Raw genomic sequence first — 20,946 nt, forward strand, 5'->3', positions numbered from 1 at the left:
CACTTTGAAGCATGGCTGGATGCATCGACTGGATGTATCAAACACGTGTGTGTGTGTGTGAGTGTGTGTGCGTGTGTGTGTGCACCCCGCAAGCATCACAGTGCAGTAACCTATATCACACAGAGCGCTGACTAATCCGACATGACCTCTCACCGGGCCACTACCCAGGAGACGAGGATGGAGCCGTGACAGTTACCCAATCATCAGCAGAGGAGCGGGTTCTTATAGTGGGAACCATGGTGTCTTTAACACATCAGGATGCCGTTTTGCATCATGCTCTCAGAGGTCAAGACATCAGATTGACGCCATCTGTGCAATACTCCGCTACTCTGTTAGAACAGGATGCATGCGCAGGACTCCTGTATGGCATCATAGCAAACGTTGTGTCTAATATTATGGTTACCTTATCTTGTTATTCTGAAATATTATTCACTTATTTATTACAGGAATTGAAATGTAATCTAATTGTGCAAGTGTATAAAGAAGCGGGTTGTTACGACTTCCAAATATTTTAAAACAGTCACATCATTATTTGTTCTAATTTGAATCCATCCATGGAAACTGATTTTTTAAAATAAAAATTATACTTAAAATCAGATATTATGTGCATATTTTACAAAAATATATGCACATATATTTGAGAGTAGGTAGAAATTAACATGTAACGTCACAACATGCTCACAGTTTGGTTCACTTTGGGTACAGGAAGTGGAAAAAATTAAAAACATAAAACAGCTTTGACGATAATTATTCATTCATTTTCTACCGCTTATCCTCACAAGGGTCGCGGCGGGTGCTGGAGCCTATCCCAGCTGTCTTCAGGCGAGAGGCGGGGTACACCCTGGACTGGTGGCCAGCCAATCACAGGGCATGAGGATAATTAAATTAAATCTAAAAAAAAAACGCTAGCCGGTATTTCTCCAATAAGTAATTTTGTATATATATATTTTTTTTTTCCCCTAAGAATAGGGCAACAATGCAGACAATTACAACAGCAAAAATGTGAAGAATGTGAATGATTGTTCCTTTTTATTAATACAGTGGTTCATTTACATATTTCATATTTCACCATCGCGACTGCCAGTATAGCCTTTACACCCCTAAGTACTAAGTATCAAGGTGATGGTGGTGGTTGCGCATTGGCTTGAGAGGTTTGTTTTTACTGTGAAATAATATTTTCTACATGATTGGAGTTGTGATGGGAGGATTTCTTTTTTTTTGAGGAGTTGAAATGAAAGGAGCTCACAATGAAATGCAATATTGATGCATTCAAGTGTTTCATCTCAGCACTCGTGCGTTGACCTTGGGACATATCCCCGCTGCTTTAACTTCTCCGGAACTCAACCCCGATGACGGGAAATGCTTGACTTAGCAACTTCGGACACACAACTGTCCGGGCTTCAATTTAGATTGTGCTTTAGCTTAAGCTTTCTCCTCTTGCATGAGTAAGCTCTGCATGTGGTTTGCTGTCCATGGTTCTGAAAGCCAGCAACAGGCAGGGTTTGTAATTGACTATTCAAAATGTTGCAGATAGATACAAGTGGCATGTCTGACAGAATGACAGACAAGGTCATATAAAACCGTCCGGGCCGACAGATATAGATAGACAGATTGACCCACAGATGGACAGGTAGACGGACAGATGGGGGGGATGGGCGGACAGATGGACAGACACACGGACAGCTACACGGACAGACAGATATACAAATAGACAGGTAAGGTCTCATACAATTAGTGTCTCCTGCAGCAGAGAATGGACATGGAGTGATGGAGGAAGAAAAAAATCAGGCTAACAACATTAAAATATGTAAAATATAGCATTTTTATGATTGTGACTTATGCTAAACGGCGGTGTCCAAAGTGGAGCCTGCAGTTTGTTCATTGACCTGTTGCCCCCCTCTCTCCAATTCTTTGATTTTTGTTTAGTATGCAGCCCCACGAGGACTGAAGAACTGAATGCAGAAGATTCCTTCAGCTGCCAAGAGCCCTTGTTCTGCTTTGCCGCTACATGCTACGCTAACATAACACACAATATGCTTGTTGTCAGCTAATAATAACGATGTGAATACGTTTAGCTCCTAACACTTTCTGACCAACCATCCTTCTTAAATATGTACACCAATTTTTACACAATTTAACATGAGTTGTGAAAAATACAGACTTTTTTTTAAAATCAAATCTGTTTTTGTTATAATTAATTTTATTTTTTAATTATTTGTATTTTATATAATTGTATTATAATTTTTTAAATATTTTTTTTATTATATTGGCGCTCTTTTTCAGCTTAGCCTATCTACCGGATGTGGTGAGGTGCTATTATCTTTTGCTATAGGCTTTGTAGCGCATCCGTGACGTCACATGCTGACTTCGGCTCCCTTCGGCAGTCTTCGGCTGCTGCTGATGAGCGTTCCTCTCTTGGCGGGGGTGATGCTGAGAGGAGCGCCGCACTTGGAGGAGGAATCAGCCGCGGTGAGGAGGAGAGAGCTCCATCGCTAAGGGTCCATTCCTCGACTGACGGAGACCCCTCTTTTTTTTCTTTTTTTTTTCACCCCCGATTCTGCTTTTGTTTTTTTTTTTGTTTTTTTTCATTCGTGCACGGCTCCACGTCTGTAAAAATGTATCGGATCTAACAGCCTTCCTCCTCCTCTTCCTCCTCCTCCTCCTCCCTCTCCCGGAGACGACTAGAGGAATATTTCAACTCCCCGAGTGGTGGATGCTGACATCGACGCTGTGGCCATGCAGAAGATAGTCAATCTATCCGTGTCGTTTCTCATCGTCTTGTGGGGGTGCGCGCACGGAGGCTCGCCCAGCGTGCAAATCGGTGAGTGGACATGATCATTTTTTAAAAAATCCAAATAATAAACTTATTGCACCAAAATGGTGAGGATTCTTGCGAGGGAGTGATGCGCATTGCGTTAGCTGACTGGTGCACGTCTCTCCCACGCAGGGGGGCTCTTTCCGAGGGGCGCGGACCAAGAGTACAGCGCCTTCAGGATAGGCATGGTCCAGTTCGGCACGGCCGAGTTCCGACTGACGCCTCACATCGACAACCTGGAGGTGGCCAATAGCTTCGCCGTGACCAATTGCTGTGAGTACCGTGCACGTATTACCATAAATGCAGCATGGGGCGTGTGCGTGTGCGCGTGTGGGAGGTGGGTGGTGGGGGGGGGGTCGCTTTTTAGCAGATGATGTGATCTCGATGAGCAGTATTGTCTGCAAACACGGAGGGATGCAAGCAGAGGAGATGGAGATGAGAAAGAGGAGTAGGGGGAGGGTTGGTGGGGGGCGAGGAGGAGAAGGTGGTGGGGAGGGAGGGGGGGGGCGCCAAAGTTGGTTTCCAGGGTAACGACCACATCCTCCATCGTCCCATTTTCATTCCTTCACTCTCTCGTCATCAAACTTGCAGCCTGTCATTCATCTTCACATTCACTGCTGGGGGAGCATCCCCTTCATCATCATCTTCATCGAATTCAGGGCCATTTGATGTCACATGACCACCGTATGAAAAGCATCCTGGAGGCATACATGGAGGAGAGGAGGAAGGGGAAATCATGTACTTGTAATTGACTTCTATTTTATTTTTGCTGTTTTAATTATAAAGTTATCATTTCATTCATGCATTTTATCTAATCTTGTCATATTTAATATTATTATTATTGGCGGTACAGCCAATGGATGGAAGCATTATTATTATGCTGATCATTGAATCGACGTCTGCGTTGTGTTTCTCTTCCGTTCTCTTATTGTGGTGGTGAAATGTTTCAAAAAGTGACATCAGTGGCTGTTTCTGAGCTTGTTTCATTTTTAGGTGTTTGGTTGCTAGGCAACTGCTGCCTTAATCATAAACCAAAGGCTTCTGATTGGTGCGCGTCGCTTTCTGAACAATACAATGAGTATTTTTTGTGTTGTGTTGCTATGTATTGCCATTATATTTTGTATAAACGTAGTTACGGTTGAACTTAATGCACTCTTATTGTTACTTCATGTACTCTTCAGGACATAAAAACGGTCCAAAAAGTTGAAAATGATTGACTTATCATATTTAATATTGGCGACAAGTGCAGTTTTGGGAATTATGCTTATAATTTGCAGTTATTGTGGTGATACAGCATATTCACACAATATTGGGTACACAATCTAATGACATCCAGTACAAAAAAGTCATTTTTTATTGTAATTTCTTGTGGTTTAAAAAAAAAAAAAGGCAAAGTCATTAAATTTAAAAATTAAATAACGATGTCAATGTAGGAAAAAAATCTACCTTGTTAGGATCGCAGCAAATTAATCACAAATATATCAAATGAATGAAGTGACACATAAGAATAACTAGGTAGTTATTTACGCTAAAGGCTAACAGCGGTGATGCAAGGCGAGCGGGTTTTGTCGCTCAACATGGCTGCTATGTGTGCACCCCTTCCTAACTAGACCCCCTACCTTTACGGAATGGTATTAGAATTTAGTGACATTGCATGGAAAAGTAAGACTGGTCGGGAGAAGAGCATCGTTGGTTGCATTGCAGCTTCCTCAACGCAGTGTGTCAGCATGTGGGAGGATGATACATTCCTCCATCAATAACACTTCACGGACAAGCGTTGCATCTGTGTGTGTGTGTGTGTGTGTGTGCAGCTCACATTCCAGCACTTTAAAGTCCTTCCATGTGTGCACACACACACACACACAGTACATACAGCCTGTCTGAGTGAATAAATGAAGCCACAGTCGTGTCCAAGCATACGCACAAATGGACCTCCATGAGCGCCATCAGACGTTCGTATCGTAGTATCACACCGGTCCAAAACCCAACAACTTAGATAGTCCAACTTCCATTCTGTGGTATTTTCCAAATGAGTGGTTCCAAAAGGATGACACAATGTGGATTTCTTTATTTTCAACCTCAGACAAAACAGACCATGGAACTATGGCGTCCGATTAAGGATCTGGATGTTTTAGGAAACCCCTCATTCATCATTTCATTTTATACTTCTTTTCTTTTTTTTGTTAATCACTTTTACTTTAATTTCCGTATTTCCTTCCTGTTTTCAGCCTGGATATTTAGTTGCACATGTTGTATATGTACACGTAAACATAAAATTAATGAAAAGACATCTTCCAGTCCCTTTGGCAACGTTCAGGCAAATGTGATGTTGGCCATCAAAATAAAAGCATGCAGTCGTTTATGCACGGTTATGCCATACATTCGTCCAGTTTTCGTCAAAATATGAGTATATTTCATTCCAACAAGTCAAAGTTTCAATCTGCACATACTGCTGCACAATCATGCTTTGCTGCACAGGCGTTAATATTATGTGTTTAATGTTATGTCATTCATTTTGGGTCAACGCATGCAGTATAGGCAGTTGCCATATGTGTATGCAATACCTGTTATCTCTTCTATGGACTATGGAACAAGCATCACTATGGTTGGTGTTCTGTGCAGTTATCCCCTTCTGTTCGGACTGTTACGTGTAAGATCGGTCATTGGAAATTGAGGATGGGTTAAAAGGGGGGAAAAAAAATCAAAAGTGCTGAACTGACAACAAAGCCCTGCTAATGATGACAACCTTTAACCCCGACAATTCCCGCCGTCCTGTCATTGAACTCTTTAAAAATCAATAGCGGTGTTTCTCTGAAGCTTTGGTTGACAAATTGTGACTTGCAAAGGACAAAATGTGAACAACTGAACCTCAGGCACTCTCTCATTCAAGGTTTGTGATAAAAGAAACAGTATAGGTCTTGTTTGGACAAGATCTGCATATCCAAATAATCACTTACCTTTGCTTGAGAGATGACAAAGCAAATTAGTGCGATATCTAATAGTATATCTCTTTAATAATTATTTGTATTTCTTTACAATATGCCAAGAGTAAAAAAAAAAAAAAAAAAAAAAACAGCTGCGGGCCCAAAAAGGCCCCCAGGCTGTACTTTGGATAGCCCTACTTAAAATCTGGGCTGCAAAAATAAATAACTGTACAATTGTCTCAAGGTATTATTCCACATTTGATTATTTACTTGCGTTATTTATTTACTGGCATACATCGTACTTACATCAGGGGTGTCCAAACTGTTTCCAGCGAGGGCCACATACTGAAAAATGAGAGCATTCAAGGGCCATGTTAATATTTTCTAAAGCAACACATATAGATATGCTAAGAAGTATATACACATATTATATACACATATAAATGACATACATATATATAGCACAGATGAATCTATTTTTTATATTAATATTTCAACTCTATGCAACTGAAATATATTTTTCCTCATCATATTAGGATGTCCTTATTGTAAATAAGTATTGCAAATATGAATATTAATATTTTTTCTTAATATAAATAAATAATACATTGTTCTTAATATATTTTGACTAAAGTATTCCTTCTGATTATGCCTTTTTTTGTTTTATATTTCTTGTTAAATTATAGTTTTAGAAAGTTCGGCACACTGATAAAAAAAATAAAATACAGCCGCGGGTTGCAAATGGGACACTTTTAGAGTATACAAATACTGGATCATTTATTTAAAAATATATTACATTTTTAAATCAAAAATGTAAAAATTTACAGAACAAATACATTTAACAAGTGTCTTGGATATTTATATTATGTTTTTTTATTTTTATAACAATTTAAGTAAATAAATTTAATAATTATTAGTAATAATGTAATGTAATAAATACAAATACTTGCAATCAAATTAATAATAATAATAAAAACCTACATTATTTCCTGGCATTAACGGGCCACATAAAACAATATGACGTGCCAAATCTGGCCCCCGGGCCTTGAGTCTGACTATGGCTATTACGCAAATACACACACTTAGTGGTTTGGAAGGCAAATTATCAGAAAAAAAATCACATTTGAGTTGATGAATTGGATTAATCATTGATTAAATGTTGCAGCGCTATACTTCATTATCACCCATTCTCCACAGGTCTCTGGCCTAAGTCAAGGGTGAATGTGCAAGCATTGTCGGTTTTACTGTTTTTTTTTTTGCTCCAGGTCATTGATGAATGGTCGTATTGGATGAAACAGAAGCGGCGTGTGTTGAAGTGTCGATACTGAGCAATGAGCATTTGTGTATTTTCTCACAGCCAACTGAAAACAATCAGAAGTCATCTTGTGCGTTTGTTAGCAACCCAAGTAACCTTTACGCCAAAGGTTTCATTAGCATGCATGCAAGTCGTTAAGATTTGAGCCGCTCGCCTCCTCCTTCGCACTTACTGCCTGTTCCTGTTAAGCACGTGCACGCGCATGTGTGCATGTGATGGATCTGCGATGAATGACGAGTAGATGAGCAGGATGAAGCGTGTTTTTCCGTTGTCTGGGTTTGTCCTGTTGGCACAAAAATGTAAATGTAACATAAATGTAAGGGCATGTGTCTTCAGGCTGTGTCCTTTTAAAGGGCAGCGTGACTCTGGCTAGTTAGCGAGTTAGCTAGCAAAGGACACAAGCACAACCTTTTTCGTTTTTTTATTTAGAAGGATACCTATGGAGACCTACTGAACACTAAATTTTTACTATGTAGAACAGTAGATCTCAAATGGCGGTTTTAGTATCTGTGGCGGTACTTGAGATGAAAAAAAAAAAACAATGGGGAAAAGTGAGTATTTCATCCCCTTCTCATTTTGTTAGCCCCCTACAACATATTGACAGTAGGAGAGCTCTTCTCGCAAGAACCTCCTATAATTCAGCAGAAAGTGTGCACTGTAAATAGTAGAACATGTAGTTAACACTTCTGGGGAAACACTTGCTTTAAAGTGTATTGTCAAATGAAAAGTCTTAATGGTGAAATGTTGTTTTGTGGATGAATTATCATTTTCAGCGAAGCCGCCATGTTTGTTGTTGTATGTTGATGGCTGCACATGCGCACTGAGTCCGGGCTCAGATCAGGTAGGAATAGGGGTCTCAGTTACTAAATCTACTTTAAAAAAGGTTTTTAAAAAAACTTAAATTGTCGACGAATAACGCACATTTATAGAGCCGACATCGTTGAGTAGCTGACTGACACAGCCCTGCTCTCTTCAGGTTTAATTAAAATTCGCGATTAATTCGTGATTAAACGTGATACTGCTAGCGTGTAGCATGCAATAACAACGACACAAAAGTAAGACAACATAATGGAATAGCTTACCGCGTGTGTTCATGTTGGTGTCCACTGTGCACTACCTATGCTGTGTTTCTTGCTTCCTGTCAGGTCGCCGTTATTGTTTTCTTCCGGGTTCAAATGTCACACGCTTTTTTTTGTCCACCCACGTGACCATGTTCTAGCTTGTATTTTTAGACGTTATTGTCTTTTCTTTGTCGTTGTTTTTGATTGAGTTATCACCAGGGTGTCCTAAAGATATCCCTTATCCTCACTGGGGTCGATGATATTCCTATTATTATTAATGTTATTAATGTTATTTAATATTTGTTAAAACACAAAGTGGGAGGGTCGTGTGCATGGAGTCCTGGACAGCCAGGTCCTTAAAGGTGCATAAACAACGTATGACTGTACAGATTATTATAATTTTTTGGATATATAATAACAGATTGCTTTGCTGTGTAAAAGTTTTATACCTTCCCCCTCAAATACCGAATAAGTATGTTATAAAAACTGTGGGACAGCCATCCAAATAAACAGTAAGCTGCATCATCAAATATTGTTTTATTGTCAGCACAGCAATCCCCAATGCAACGTTAATGTAGTAGTAGCAATGTATGCATTGGCTTTGTTATTTGTGGACAAATGGAGCATATAAAAGGCGAAGGTTGGAGGTCAAATAGGCATGATGGATGAGAGGTGCTTTGCATGTCACTTGCCTCCTCTCTATTTTGTGTTGCCTGCTGTCAAAACAGTATTTATAGCGTTGCAGCACAACACAAGTAACAGCGACCTATAGGTTAAAAGCACAGTATGAAAAGAGCAGTATGGTGGTCAAACATGACCAGTCGAGTCAATGCGACGTCCGTGCTAATTGTCCTTGGTTGCCATGGCAGCCACTCCTTGGCATTCTGCACTGAGCTTTGTTGGTTTGATCTCATTTGGCTCCGTGTTGTTGTTGTTGCCACATCATTAGGACACGGAGCTGCTGATACAAAGTCAGCTCTGGTATTTCCCGCTAAAGGTCACAGTGCGTACATTGTGTTTTTATTACAAGAAGAGATGCCAGTGCGCACAATCGATATTTGTTGCGTGTGTTGTACTCGCCTCTCAATCTAAGATGGTTGGAGGGGGCTTGAAACACATGCAGTACAACTCCTATCACTTAATTTGATAAGGCGGGAATTATTTTGTATTGATCATTATTTGTGATTTAAAGCGACAGGAGAAAAAAAAACGTCAGCAGCTTTTACTCTGTACTCTTTCACTGCTTGTCCAGGGGTGTCTAAAGTGCAGCTCCAACACATTCTACACATAGCATTCATTACACAGGAAACAAAGAAATGGCCAAAATCCTCCAGAAATGAGACCTGGTTACCAAAATGTCAACTCCCTGGGCATCCTCTAATAGACAGGTATCTCGGTTTCCTAAACATATGAAAACCGAAGCAATTTTTCCCATAGGAAATAATGTAAATAACGTAAATTTATTAGACTGGCGTGTACGAAAACCGAGGTTTGACTGTACAGTTGTCCCATGCAATATCACAGTTCGATTATCGCTCCCTCGCTCTATTGTAGTATTTCAAAAACTAATTAATTCATAAATAATTGCTCTTTTGTGGTGGATTATGGCCTATTATTAGTCAAAAAATATTGAAAAGCAAAAGTATAAGTCGCAATTTTCACACTGTATGGAGTCAACCATGGCATGTCACAACAGTGTGAAAATAAGTTCTCCTTGTGGAAGTGGAAGTGGTATGTTTTTGGCTTCTTCATCCTTCTTGTCACTCTGTTTGAAACCCTTTCTTAAGTTACAGTAAATAAATTGGAGGCGAATTACTTTGCTCGCTCGCATGCTAATGGTTAAAATCATGGCCGCCTCTTGTGATTCCATGGCCTGTGCGTTACAGTTGGGCATTATGGTGTAAACAAAGAATAATAAGTGTCTACAGGCCATATAGGGGTGTTGTTTCATGTCTAGAGGGCTCTTATGTTGGTAAAGATTGTATTTAGAAACTCATAAACGAACAAAAAAAGAACAAAATAATCAAGAGGGTCCACAAGGATGAGATGGAGGCTATTTTCAATTGTTTAGCATATCTTCAATTTTTTTGTATGCCGACCTCATCCACCCCTGATGTTTGCAGAATCTGCTAACCAGCTAAAGATGCTGTGAACGAGTCACCAAAGAGTCGTTTGGGTGTCGCAGTGTGCCGGTGAAGGACACGGGTAGTCTTTTGTTATTGTTTTTATTAACATGTCGGTGACTCATTAACAGCACGAGTCAGCGTTCTCACTTGGACAGAAGACTTGTCGTTGCCGTGGCGCTACTCACTGCTCATGGTGGGAGGGTCATTTGCGGTCGCGAGCAAGAAAACGACAAAAAGGGCAGTAAAAGTAATAATAATAATAATAGGCATGGTGTTGTCTTTATAACTCATTAGGATATCTATGTTGGGTTGTCTTTGATTTTCTCAGCAAGGGAAAGCTAGGGGGACACTAGGGTGCGCAGCGGGGCGATGAAGCACCGTCTCATCTTGTGACGCCTTGGTCGCAGGCCTTCAGAAAGCCTCCAGGAAACAGGTCAGTGAACAAAAGGAGAGCGGCGAGATAGAGAGATAGCATGGGAGGTGGGTGGAGCGGTGGAGCAGTGGAGCGGTGGAGCGGTAGAGTGGTGGAGGGGCTGGGATTCAAGTTAGAAGTTGACAAGAACTGAGCTGCAGTGTTCTTGTAGAGAGCAGCTGCAGGAAGGCCAGCTCAAAGGAGGGGGAAAAAAAAAAGTAGCCCAGCGAATGTGCCGAGTGGCCGCCAGGAACATTTCCCTGAAGTCCTCCTTCTTTCGATATAGCAGCCGCTGAGATGCGGTCGCCACGGCAACGTCTCTCCGTCCCACTGCTGCATTGCCCCACATCTTCACCACTCAGATGATAAAGAAGGACGTGGAAAGTCAGAACAGAACTTAAGTCCACATCAGTGTTTCCCATGCATTTTTTTAATTTGTTTTTAAAATAAAATTAGTGCTAATAAAACAAAATAAGTATTAAATATTAAATAATGAGTCAAGTTTAAAATAAAATGAATATTGTCCCTGAAATATGCATGGACCTTAGATGGTTCAGGTGTGCCTAATGTTGTGTCCTGTACACAAGGACATTGTGGCTCATGTGTCCTCTAACCGCAAATAAAACCAAAGCGAGCAGTCGAGAAAACCAGAGACCAGACCGCAGTTCCAACAGGGGGCGGCGGTGAGAACAGTCCTTTGGGGCGCTTTTGGATGCCGCAGACAAGGTCAAAGTGTAAACGACCGCGGCGAGTGCATCAGCAACACAATATAATCACCCACGTGTTTGCTGGTTCCCAAGCCCTTGTTACCGTGGAAACGTGGTGCTCGGAGATATGCGTTCACGCTGCAGATGATTGCTGTGTCACTGACATCTGTGTGTGTGTGTGTGTGTGTGTGTGTGTGGCGGTGCAAGGCTGATTCATCATTCTGGGAATGCTGGATGTCCTCCATTATCCATCCATCCTCCCAAGCTTAAAAGTGTCCTATGCTTTGCATGGAAGTGACTGTCACCATGGCAACAGCACCTACAGTATATAGAGAGAGACTAAGTAGGCCGGTGTTACGTTTTTGTGTCCTCTGGCGGCGTGTCGGGATGAGGTGAAGGTGGCTGGGTTACTAACGCGTCATTTATGCAAATAAGGTCTTTCATGTCTTTTAAAACAAACAGCTGCGTTAAAAAAAATAAAGGAATGCTGGCACTCCTCGATGCCACGCTGCTGAAAAGCAGGTCAGCTAATTAGGACGGCTAATTTTATTTCACGCCGCTCACCTTCGCCTCGCAAGGTGATAGCAACACTCGCCGGCCATAACGAGGCCATTAGGAGCACAACGTGGCCGCCCGCTTGACTTGATTAGGAACGTTTGACGCCGTGTACATAACTAATAAACCAACATATCTGGTTTGTGTTGCACAAACAGGATTTTACTACTTTTGTTTATTCAAAGTGGCTAACTAAGCACTTAAGGTAGTTAAATTAAACACTACTACATAAATAATAGAATACTACTAATGCAAATACGATTTTGAATGTCATATTACTAATAATCATCAAACTATAAATACTATTTATATAAATTGCTGTATCTGTCTTGAAGACCAGGGTTCAATTCCACCCTCGGCCATCTCTGTGTGGAGTTTGCATGTTCTCCCCGTGCATGCGTGGGTTTTCTCCGGGTACTCCGGTTTCCTCCCACATTCCAAAAACATGCTAGGTTAATTGGCGACTCCAAATTGTCCATAGGTATGAATGTGAGTGTGAATGGTTGTTTGTCTATATGTGCCCTGTGATTGGCTGGCGACCGGTCCAGGGTGTACCCCGCCTTTCGCCCGAAGACAGCTGGGATAGGCTCCAGCACCCCCACGAGCGGTAGAAAATGAATGAATGAATGAATGAATATAATAATTATTCACAATATTCATGTCATATATTTCATAATTACCACTACTGCCAACTGCCATGTATAAATAATCAAATCTGCAGGTACACAATATAAATATATTTGTTTATTCATGAGAACTGCTACTTTTGCTGTTATTCACAATAATAATAATAATAATAATAATAATAATAATAATAATAATAATAATAATAATAATAATAATAATAATAATAATAATAATAATAATAATAATAATAATAATAATAATAATAAATAAACGCTTGGGCTTCACCCCCTCTTGACAGCTCGGCTTCACCCCCTCTTGACAGCTCTCCGTGTTTTTCCTCCTTTGCCTCTGTTTCCTGTATCTATGCCCTTATTTTGTCTCCACTTCCTTTACTGTTCCCTTTCTATTTTAGTTCCCCTTTGGATACTCTTATTTTCTCATTCACTTCCTGTCTTGGCTTCCTCTCCTCCACACCTGTTACTCATTTCTCTCTCTCCAATTTTAGTGCAGGTGTGTGTTCTTTCCTTTGTTGGTTCTTTGAGGTTGTTCCCTGATTTTAGTTCGTGCTACTGCTACCCTTATTAAAATTATACTTTTACCTACACAACGTTCCATTTTTAGGAATTGTCGACGTGAGATATGGAAGAGCTGATTTTTTGGAGGTGATACAGATCAGCGTCTAGATCCAGGATTTTTTTAAAAAGGATGCTAGGTGTAAGCATGCTAACTTTAACATGTCTAACACAAGCATGTTAACATGCTAGCATTTATTTGCTATTTTCATGGGTAGACACATAAAAACACACTAACATGTTAGGTGCTCATGTTACCATATTAGAATTGTTAGCATGCTAACATTAGCACAGTAGCATTTTCAGCGGTTTTCATGGGTAGACACAAATATAAACACTTAGCATAATCTTGTTAGATGTTAGTATGCTAACATCAACATGTTAGCTTGTTGCATAATTATACCAACATTTTTAGCATTTTCAGAGGTAGGCATGTATACAAACAGCGCTATTAGACTAAGTGTTAGCATGCTAACATTAGCATGTTAGCATTCTTTAAGTCATATAATATTTACGATGTAAATCTCAATATGGAAGGAACTGTGGCACTTGGCGGAGGACTGCTTTTCTAGTTATTAATATGTTTGAAAAGAGTTATTTGTATTATTATTTGGATAAAAAATACTTATACATGTATTATTGATTTAAAGATTTTTGACAAATATAATCATCATTTATAGTGGATATGATTTAGATTGCTATTTGGTGTCTTCAGCTCTTTTGTCCAACTCTTATGTTTCAAACCTTCCTCCCCGAACACGCTATAATACGTGAAACATGAAACATTTGTCCTACCTGCTCATCAGCAGTTACAAAGGTATAACATCCATTTAGAAATAACAAGAAAGAAATAATAGTCATTAAGCTTGTGTGCGTGTGAGGGGGAGATTTGTGAGCGCTAAAACTCACAGGATTCATTGAGAAGCAGTCAGATGTGACAAAGACTTTAATGGCTTTTTCCCACAATCCTTCACTGTTTCGACCAGCCGGCATTTCTCCCTTCCATTAAGCAACCGCAACGTCTTAAGTGCAAAAAGCTCAACTCATTTCCAGTAAAAAAAAAACATCATGTGAACTTTCCTGCTTTGCCAGCAAGAGGTTGAAGAAACCATGAAGTATTTAGTAGGATTTCATACAAAAATTCTACAAATTAAGTGAGCTGTTAAGATACTTGATATTTCTTTAAACAGCTGTTTTTTTTTAGTACCAAGAGGAAATAGCAACGCCCCGTGCTCTAAAATATGTGTAAGTAACAATTAAAAAAACAAACAAAAAATCTAAATAAAAAAATACTAAAATAAATATATGTAAGCACACAAATATTGAATAATATATTTTAAAATATTTTAATATAAAATCTTAAAAAACTTTTAAAAATATTTTTCACCAAAGGCAACACAATACATATTTGTTGCCTCAATTTATTAGTCAAATATTAAAAAATCTAATATCCATCCATCTATTTTCTATGCCGCTTATCCTCACATGGGTCGCAAGGTATGCTGGAGCCTATCCCAGCTAACTTTTTTTTTGGTCGAACTCATTGAACTAGTCAAAAAAAAAACACTGATCTCCAAATATTGTGATTTTTTTTAGTTTTTCAAATTTAAAAAAATGAAATAACAAATAAATGCTCAAAAATTTGGAGATGTGTTCACTTTCAGTTCACTGTCCAGTAAAAACAAAATGTATCTGAAAATGTTGTGAGATTTTGTTCAATAATAATAATTTGTAAAAAAATAAGAATAATACTTTTTTATTTTTTAGGATTTAGAAAACATAACAAAAATAACAAAAATTTTGGAGATTCATGTTTTGTTTTGTTTTTTATCTCAGTTTCAGTTGTCATTGTCCAGTAAAAACATGCATCTGCAAATTTTATTTTGCTTGTTTCCAAAATACACCAAATATATTGTTTGGATTAAAAATAAATAAATCAAACAAAGCTCACAAAATGTAGAGATAACTATTTTTTTAAATGAGTTCACTTTCAGTTGTTGGTGTTCTGTAAAAAGTTTGATTATTATTATTATCATTATTATTTTTAACCAAATCAAATAAAACTGCCCTGTAAATGCTCTGGATGGACTCCACATGCCCATGTCAGCAAGTCACTGCCATGATATTACGCTAGAGGAAATTCCTCATCACAGTAATTACTCTGCAGCACACATTCGCCCAAGTCTATAAAGCTGATTAAGTCACATGTGATCAATACGACCGTACCAGCAACACGCTAATCTGCTGACCCCCGTGTAACGTTTGAGAAACGGCCTGCAACCTCAGGATTGCAGAAGAGGGTTCCTGTGTTTACCGCGGCAGCAGCCTTCTCAGCGCTCTGTGCATAATGAATGTTAGATGTCGGAAAAGCCACTTTGGCGTATCCGGGCGTGCTCGGTTCGTAAATTATGAAGCCGAGGTGATTTTGCCGAGTCAACAGAATGGAGGATGTGGAACAAATCACGTGAATGCAAATGTGAATGACCTCCAACATGCTGGATACTGACGAACGCAGGTTACTTTATGCTAGCGAGTGTAATGTTTTGTTTTACGCATCATCCTGGATGAATGTGGATGTCAACACAATCATCACTTCCTTTGGTTATTTATGTATGACCTCTCATTGGAAGTCGGGAACAGTACCTCTGGATTGGCAGACCTGGGTTGGAGACTATTTGGCAGACCTAGGACACATTGAAGGGCCGGGCGATTAATCTGTCATTTTCATTCATTCATCCTATCATTCATTCATTCATTCATTCATTCATTCATTCATTCATTCATTCATTCATGCATTCATGCATTCATGCATTCATTCATTCAATATATATTTTTGTATATATATAAATATAAATTTTGTGAGTTTTTTTTAGTTTTTCTACTATTTTCCTAAAATTAAATAACAAATAAATGCTCCAAACATTTGGAGATGTGTTCACTTCCAGTAAAAACAAAATCATCTGAAAATGTTGTGAGATTTTGTTCAATAATAATAATTTGTAAAAAATAAAAAAGAAAACATAACAAAAATTTCTTTCTTTCTTTCTTTCTTTCTTTCTTTCTTTCTTTCTTTCTTTCTTTCTTTCTTTCTTTCTTTCTTTCTTTCTTTCTTTCTTTCTTTCTTTCTTTCTTTCTTTCTTTCTTTCTTTCTTTCTTTCTTTCTTTCTTTCTTTCTTTCTTTCTTTCTTTCTTTCTTTCTTTCTTTCTTTCTTTCTTTCTTTCTTTCTTTCTTTCTTTCTTTCTTTCTTTCTTTCTTTCTTTCTTTCTTTCTTTCTTTCTTTCTTTCTTTCTTTCTTTCTTTCTTTCTTTCTTTCTTTCTTTCTTTCTTCCTTCCTTCCTTCCTTTCTTTCTTTCTTTCTTTCATTCAATATATATTTTTGTATATATATAAATATACATTTTGTGATTTTTTTTTAGTTTTTCTACTATTTTCCTAATTTAAAAAAACTTAAATAACAAATAAATGCTCCAAAAATTTGGAGATGTGTTCACTTTCAGTTCACTGGTCAGTAAAAATAAAATGTATCTGAAAATGTTGTGAGATTTTGTTCAATAATAATAATTTGTAAAATAATAATAATAAAAATAATTTTGTATTTTTTTGGATTTAGAAAACATAACAAACATTTCAATCATTCAAAAATAAACCAATATTAAACTAAAATAAACTATTAAACTAAAATAAATATAAAAATATAAAACTAAAATAAACTAATATTACCTGCCGCTGGTCTTAAATGGCCCCTAATTTGTAGATTAAACCGACTAGCTGATTAATTGGTCGGGCCCAATTTCCCTGACTTTGTGTCTGGGGTTTGGGGTTTTTGGGTTGTTTTGAATCTTTATGGAAACTGTAAGGCTTAACCTCACCTGAAGTCACTATTTACATTCATGTGCTTAAAATAAAGAGTTGGATTCGAGAAACAGAACTTCCGATGTGTTGGAAGTCAGAATTCTGAAAACAAGCCAACGCCAGCAACACTTGTATCACATGGTAATGGCTCACATAAGCCTATTCCAACTACGCAACAACAATTATACAGCACCCCGCTGTGCCATCCGCGCTAAAGCATGGAGCTCGATGGGTATGAAACGGGAAGACTATACAAGACTATACAGCTCGGTGGAAAGTGTCTTCAGTGACTTCTGCACTGTGGATGTTTTCCTCTACAATCCAAGCACTCCCCTGGCGGAGATTATGGAACGTCTGACATTAATCAGCGAACAAGACGCATCCCTGAAGTGCACTAAGGGATGTAAAGTCTGTGAGTTTACGTAAACGCTTTTTTCACATCACAGCCTTCTGAATGTTTTCTCTCTGTTGTGCTTTCAGTTTGCTCACAGTTCTCCAGGGGAGTATATGCCATTTTCGGGTTCTACGACAAGAAGTCGGTGAACACCATCACGTCGTTCTGCGGGACGCTGCACGTCTCCTTCATCACGCCCAGCTTCCCTCTGGATGGAAACCAGCAGTTCATCATCCAGATGAGGCCTGACATCAAGGGGCCGCTGCTCAGCCTCATCGAGTACTACAAGTGGGACAAATTTGCGTACCTGTACGACAGCGATCGAGGTAAGACCAGGACATTTTGCCATAATGACGTGTCCAAAAAGAATTACATTTCGTATTCAGTGTCGGATTCAAATCCTGGTATCATAGACATTTTTATTTTTGTTATCATCCTTTGAAAATCAGTCAGTATTCATTCAGTTGTGAATGAATTCCCACTTGGAAATAAGAAGGAGTGAGATCAAAAAGTGTAGACATACACAGTCCAGCATCTCATCATACGGGAGATTCTCGGTCTCGGATTTCCGTTTTTACGATGTCACTGTAAGTCAACGTTTCATTGCAAGTCCAGTTCAATCGATTCATAACCGTGGGAATCCCCGGTGTTGTCTTACGAGGGAAGGAGAGACGGGTTCACTGGCAGGAGGAAGTCTCAATAAAGAGACCACTAAGCTGCTTTAGTTATCACTGTCCATTTCATAGGAACGGAATCTTTCACATATTCAAGGATACCAACTTTATCCTTGATGGTGGTCAAAGCATTTTTGAGGTGGGAGGACTGTTGTGAATGGAATATGTTGTAGACAATTTGGGGTTGTAGACAATTTGGGCAGACCTAGGACACACTGGAGGGCCAGGCGATTAATCTGTCATTCATTCAAAAATAAACTAATATTACCTTCTGCTGGTCTTTAATGGCCCCTAATTGGTAGATTAAATCGACTAGCCAATTAATTTGTTGGGCCCTAAAGAAAACACCATTACTTGTGTATTACTCCAATTTCCCTGACTTTGTGAAAGGGGTTTTGGGTTTTTGGGTTGTTTTTGGGTTGTTTTGAATTGTCTTACGAGGGAAGGAGAGACGAGCTCACTGAGAGGAGGAAGTGGTCTCAATAAAGAGACCACTACGCTGCTTTAGTTATCACTGTCCATTTCATAGGAGCGGAATCTTTCACATATTCAAGGATACCAACTTTATCCTTGATGGTGGTCAAAGCATTTTTGAGGTGGGAGGACTGTTAGAAATGGAATATGTTGTAGACAATTTGGGGTTGTAGACAATTTGGGCAGACCTAGGACACACTGGAGGGCCGGGCGATTAATCTGTCATTCATTCATTCATCCTATCATTCATTCAAAAATAAACTAATACTACCTTCTGCTGGTTTTTAATGACCCCTGTTTTATGAAATAGGTGGTTACAGGTTCGGAGAGATCGCAGCAGAGAAATGATCACAAACAACGACTGTATGTATATTAATGATATTTAATGATAAAACACACAGCAGTTCACAACATTTCCCATCATGAGTTATTATGCTAGACACATGCTGTCACCCCCATGCCCCCACATAACACTCCAAACAACACAGTTCAGATCCAGAATAGCATACCTTACCGTTGACAGAGGGCGGAGAGCCAAAACACCCCGGTAGAGTAATCTGGAAACCGAAAGCTGGACACTCGTGCACAGTTCACAGCAGACTCTAACCGGGATTGAGAAAACAAATGCTTTATAGACTCGCCCGTGCGAAAACAGGTGGCCAGCCTGTCTCCGCAGGAGAGGAGTCGTCACCTCCGTCCTCTGCCTCAGGCACCTCAATGTCTCACAACATTCTAGTTCGTTTCTCACAACATTCTAGTTCGTTATCAGGATATGGGAATAATATTTATCCCGTTGCCGGAACAAGTTAAAAACAAGTTATATAAGTGTGAGAACTCAAAAAGTGTGCGAAGCAAGTTATATAGCTGTCGCCAAAACAAGTATATGAGTGTAAAAGTGTGCGAAGCAGGTTATATAGCTGTCGCAAAAACAAGTATATGAGTGTAAAAAACAAGTACAAAACATGCATTGCATAGCCATGTGGGTCAGCTCAGGACAACACAAATAACAATCTCTTCCTTCAACCCCTAATTGGTAGATTAAATCGACTAGCCAATTAATTTGTTGGGCCCTAAAAAAAACACCAACACTTGTGTATTACTCCAATTTCCCTGACTTTGTGGAAGGGGTTTTGGGTTTTTTGCTTGTTTTTGGGTTGTTTCGCATTGTCTTGCAAGGGAGGGAGAGACGAGCTCACTGGGAGGAGGAAGTCTCAATAAAGAGACCACTACGCTGCTTTAGTTATCACTGTCCATTTCATAGGAATGGAATGTTTCACATATTCAAGGATACCAACTTTATCCTTGATGGTGGTCACAGCATTTTTGGGTTAGAGGACTGTTAGGAATGGAATATGTTCCTTCCGCTTTGAACATGTTGAAAGCTTCTTGATTGCAGAAACATGACGTACGATCACAAGGCCATTTTGGTGGATGTAAACACTTAGTTCTCATATCCATTTTGTACAGAAACATGTCGGTTCTAGATATTTGAATCTATGTTGGAGGAGCGGTTAGCTGTCCAACTTGAGATGGACCGGTGTCTAACATCCTCACAACGAAATAACGGACGTTTATCTAGATCTAGATCTATTGGACTTTGCTAAACCTTGCTTGTCTCTCCAGTGCTGGCATTGCAATTGCTTGGATTTACTCTTATCTATGTAGTAATTGCAATAGAATTGGAATAGTGCTCAGTAAAATGGCCAGTCCCGACAGTGGCTCTGACTAAGCATCCAGCCAACGTTGATCGCCATTTCTACATTTTTTGAACAGTTTGCAAGTTCATTTACACTTCCCTTTTCTTTGACATGCACTTAGGAGACAACATAAAAGGGGAAAAAGTCAACAGAAATGTTTTCCTTGCACCCTTCTGCCTGTATTCTTCTTCTACGTAACTACTTCTCTTTTTCTTTTTGTACGGTATTAATAATTTAAGGGTATATGTTGTAGCCACAAAATGTCATAAGACCCGGACTGGATGAAATGAAGCAAAAAAAAGTTAAAGTGGTTTTAGTAGAAGTAGGTTGCCCTGCTTGGCCGCAATTTGGCACCTTCTGTGCTAGGCGGGTTTTCAAAAGTAAAAGAGGTTGGGTTTGGTATTTTATGTGTGTTTCATCAATGTTCCTGTATATGTGGTATAGGGAATCTCATCTTTAAAATGTCATAGTTATTTTCACGGAGTGGGAACACAGTCCAGGAACAAAAGGACCAGACCAAACTAAAGGACCGAGTCTATTATTTTTCGCTTAGTTGGGTTTCAGTTGGGAAGACCAGTTGTTCAGTTCCACTGGGTGGACACAGATACATGATCCCTCCAGTGTGTCCTTGGTCTTCCCAAGTTGTTGTCTGCCAATCCAGAGGTACTGTTCCCAACTTCTACCAATTCCTCAACATCCAGAGCTTTGAGGAATTAAGGAAGTAATTCACCCCCGGAGTT

General features: G+C 39.2%; 1 protein-coding gene and 1 long non-coding RNA gene across 8 annotated transcripts in view; one reads left to right on the top strand and one right to left on the bottom strand.

The window, feature by feature from the left end:
• Positions 1-2,409: 2,409 nt before the first annotated feature.
• The window catches only part of gria2b (glutamate receptor, ionotropic, AMPA 2b), a 40,624-nt gene continuing 22,087 nt past the window's right edge, over positions 2,410-20,946 (top strand). For 3 of the 7 annotated variants that reach the window (XM_058065178.1, XM_058065179.1, XM_058065180.1), the window contains exons 1-3: positions 2,411-2,821; positions 2,948-3,088; positions 17,448-17,687. In XM_058065178.1, the coding sequence (XP_057921161.1) occupies positions 2,737-2,821; positions 2,948-3,088; positions 17,448-17,687 (466 nt within the window). In that variant the 5' untranslated portion in view covers positions 2,411-2,736. Of the gene's footprint in view, positions 2,822-2,947; positions 3,089-17,447; positions 17,688-20,946 lie in introns of all 7 variants that reach the window. The other 4 variants (XM_058065183.1, XM_058065181.1, XR_009126655.1 and 1 more) reach the window with 2 other exon arrangements.
• LOC131120088 (uncharacterized) lies at positions 3,250-8,211 on the bottom strand. The gene is made up of 3 exons (XR_009126656.1): positions 8,137-8,211; positions 7,227-7,337; positions 3,250-6,084 (listed from the first exon to the last, which is right to left on the bottom strand). It is a non-coding gene; the product is annotated as an uncharacterized LOC131120088 (long non-coding RNA).

Source organism: Doryrhamphus excisus, chromosome 2, assembly GCF_030265055.1.
Source record: "Doryrhamphus excisus isolate RoL2022-K1 chromosome 2, RoL_Dexc_1.0, whole genome shotgun sequence".
NCBI lineage: Eukaryota > Metazoa > Chordata > Actinopteri > Syngnathiformes > Syngnathidae > Doryrhamphus > Doryrhamphus excisus.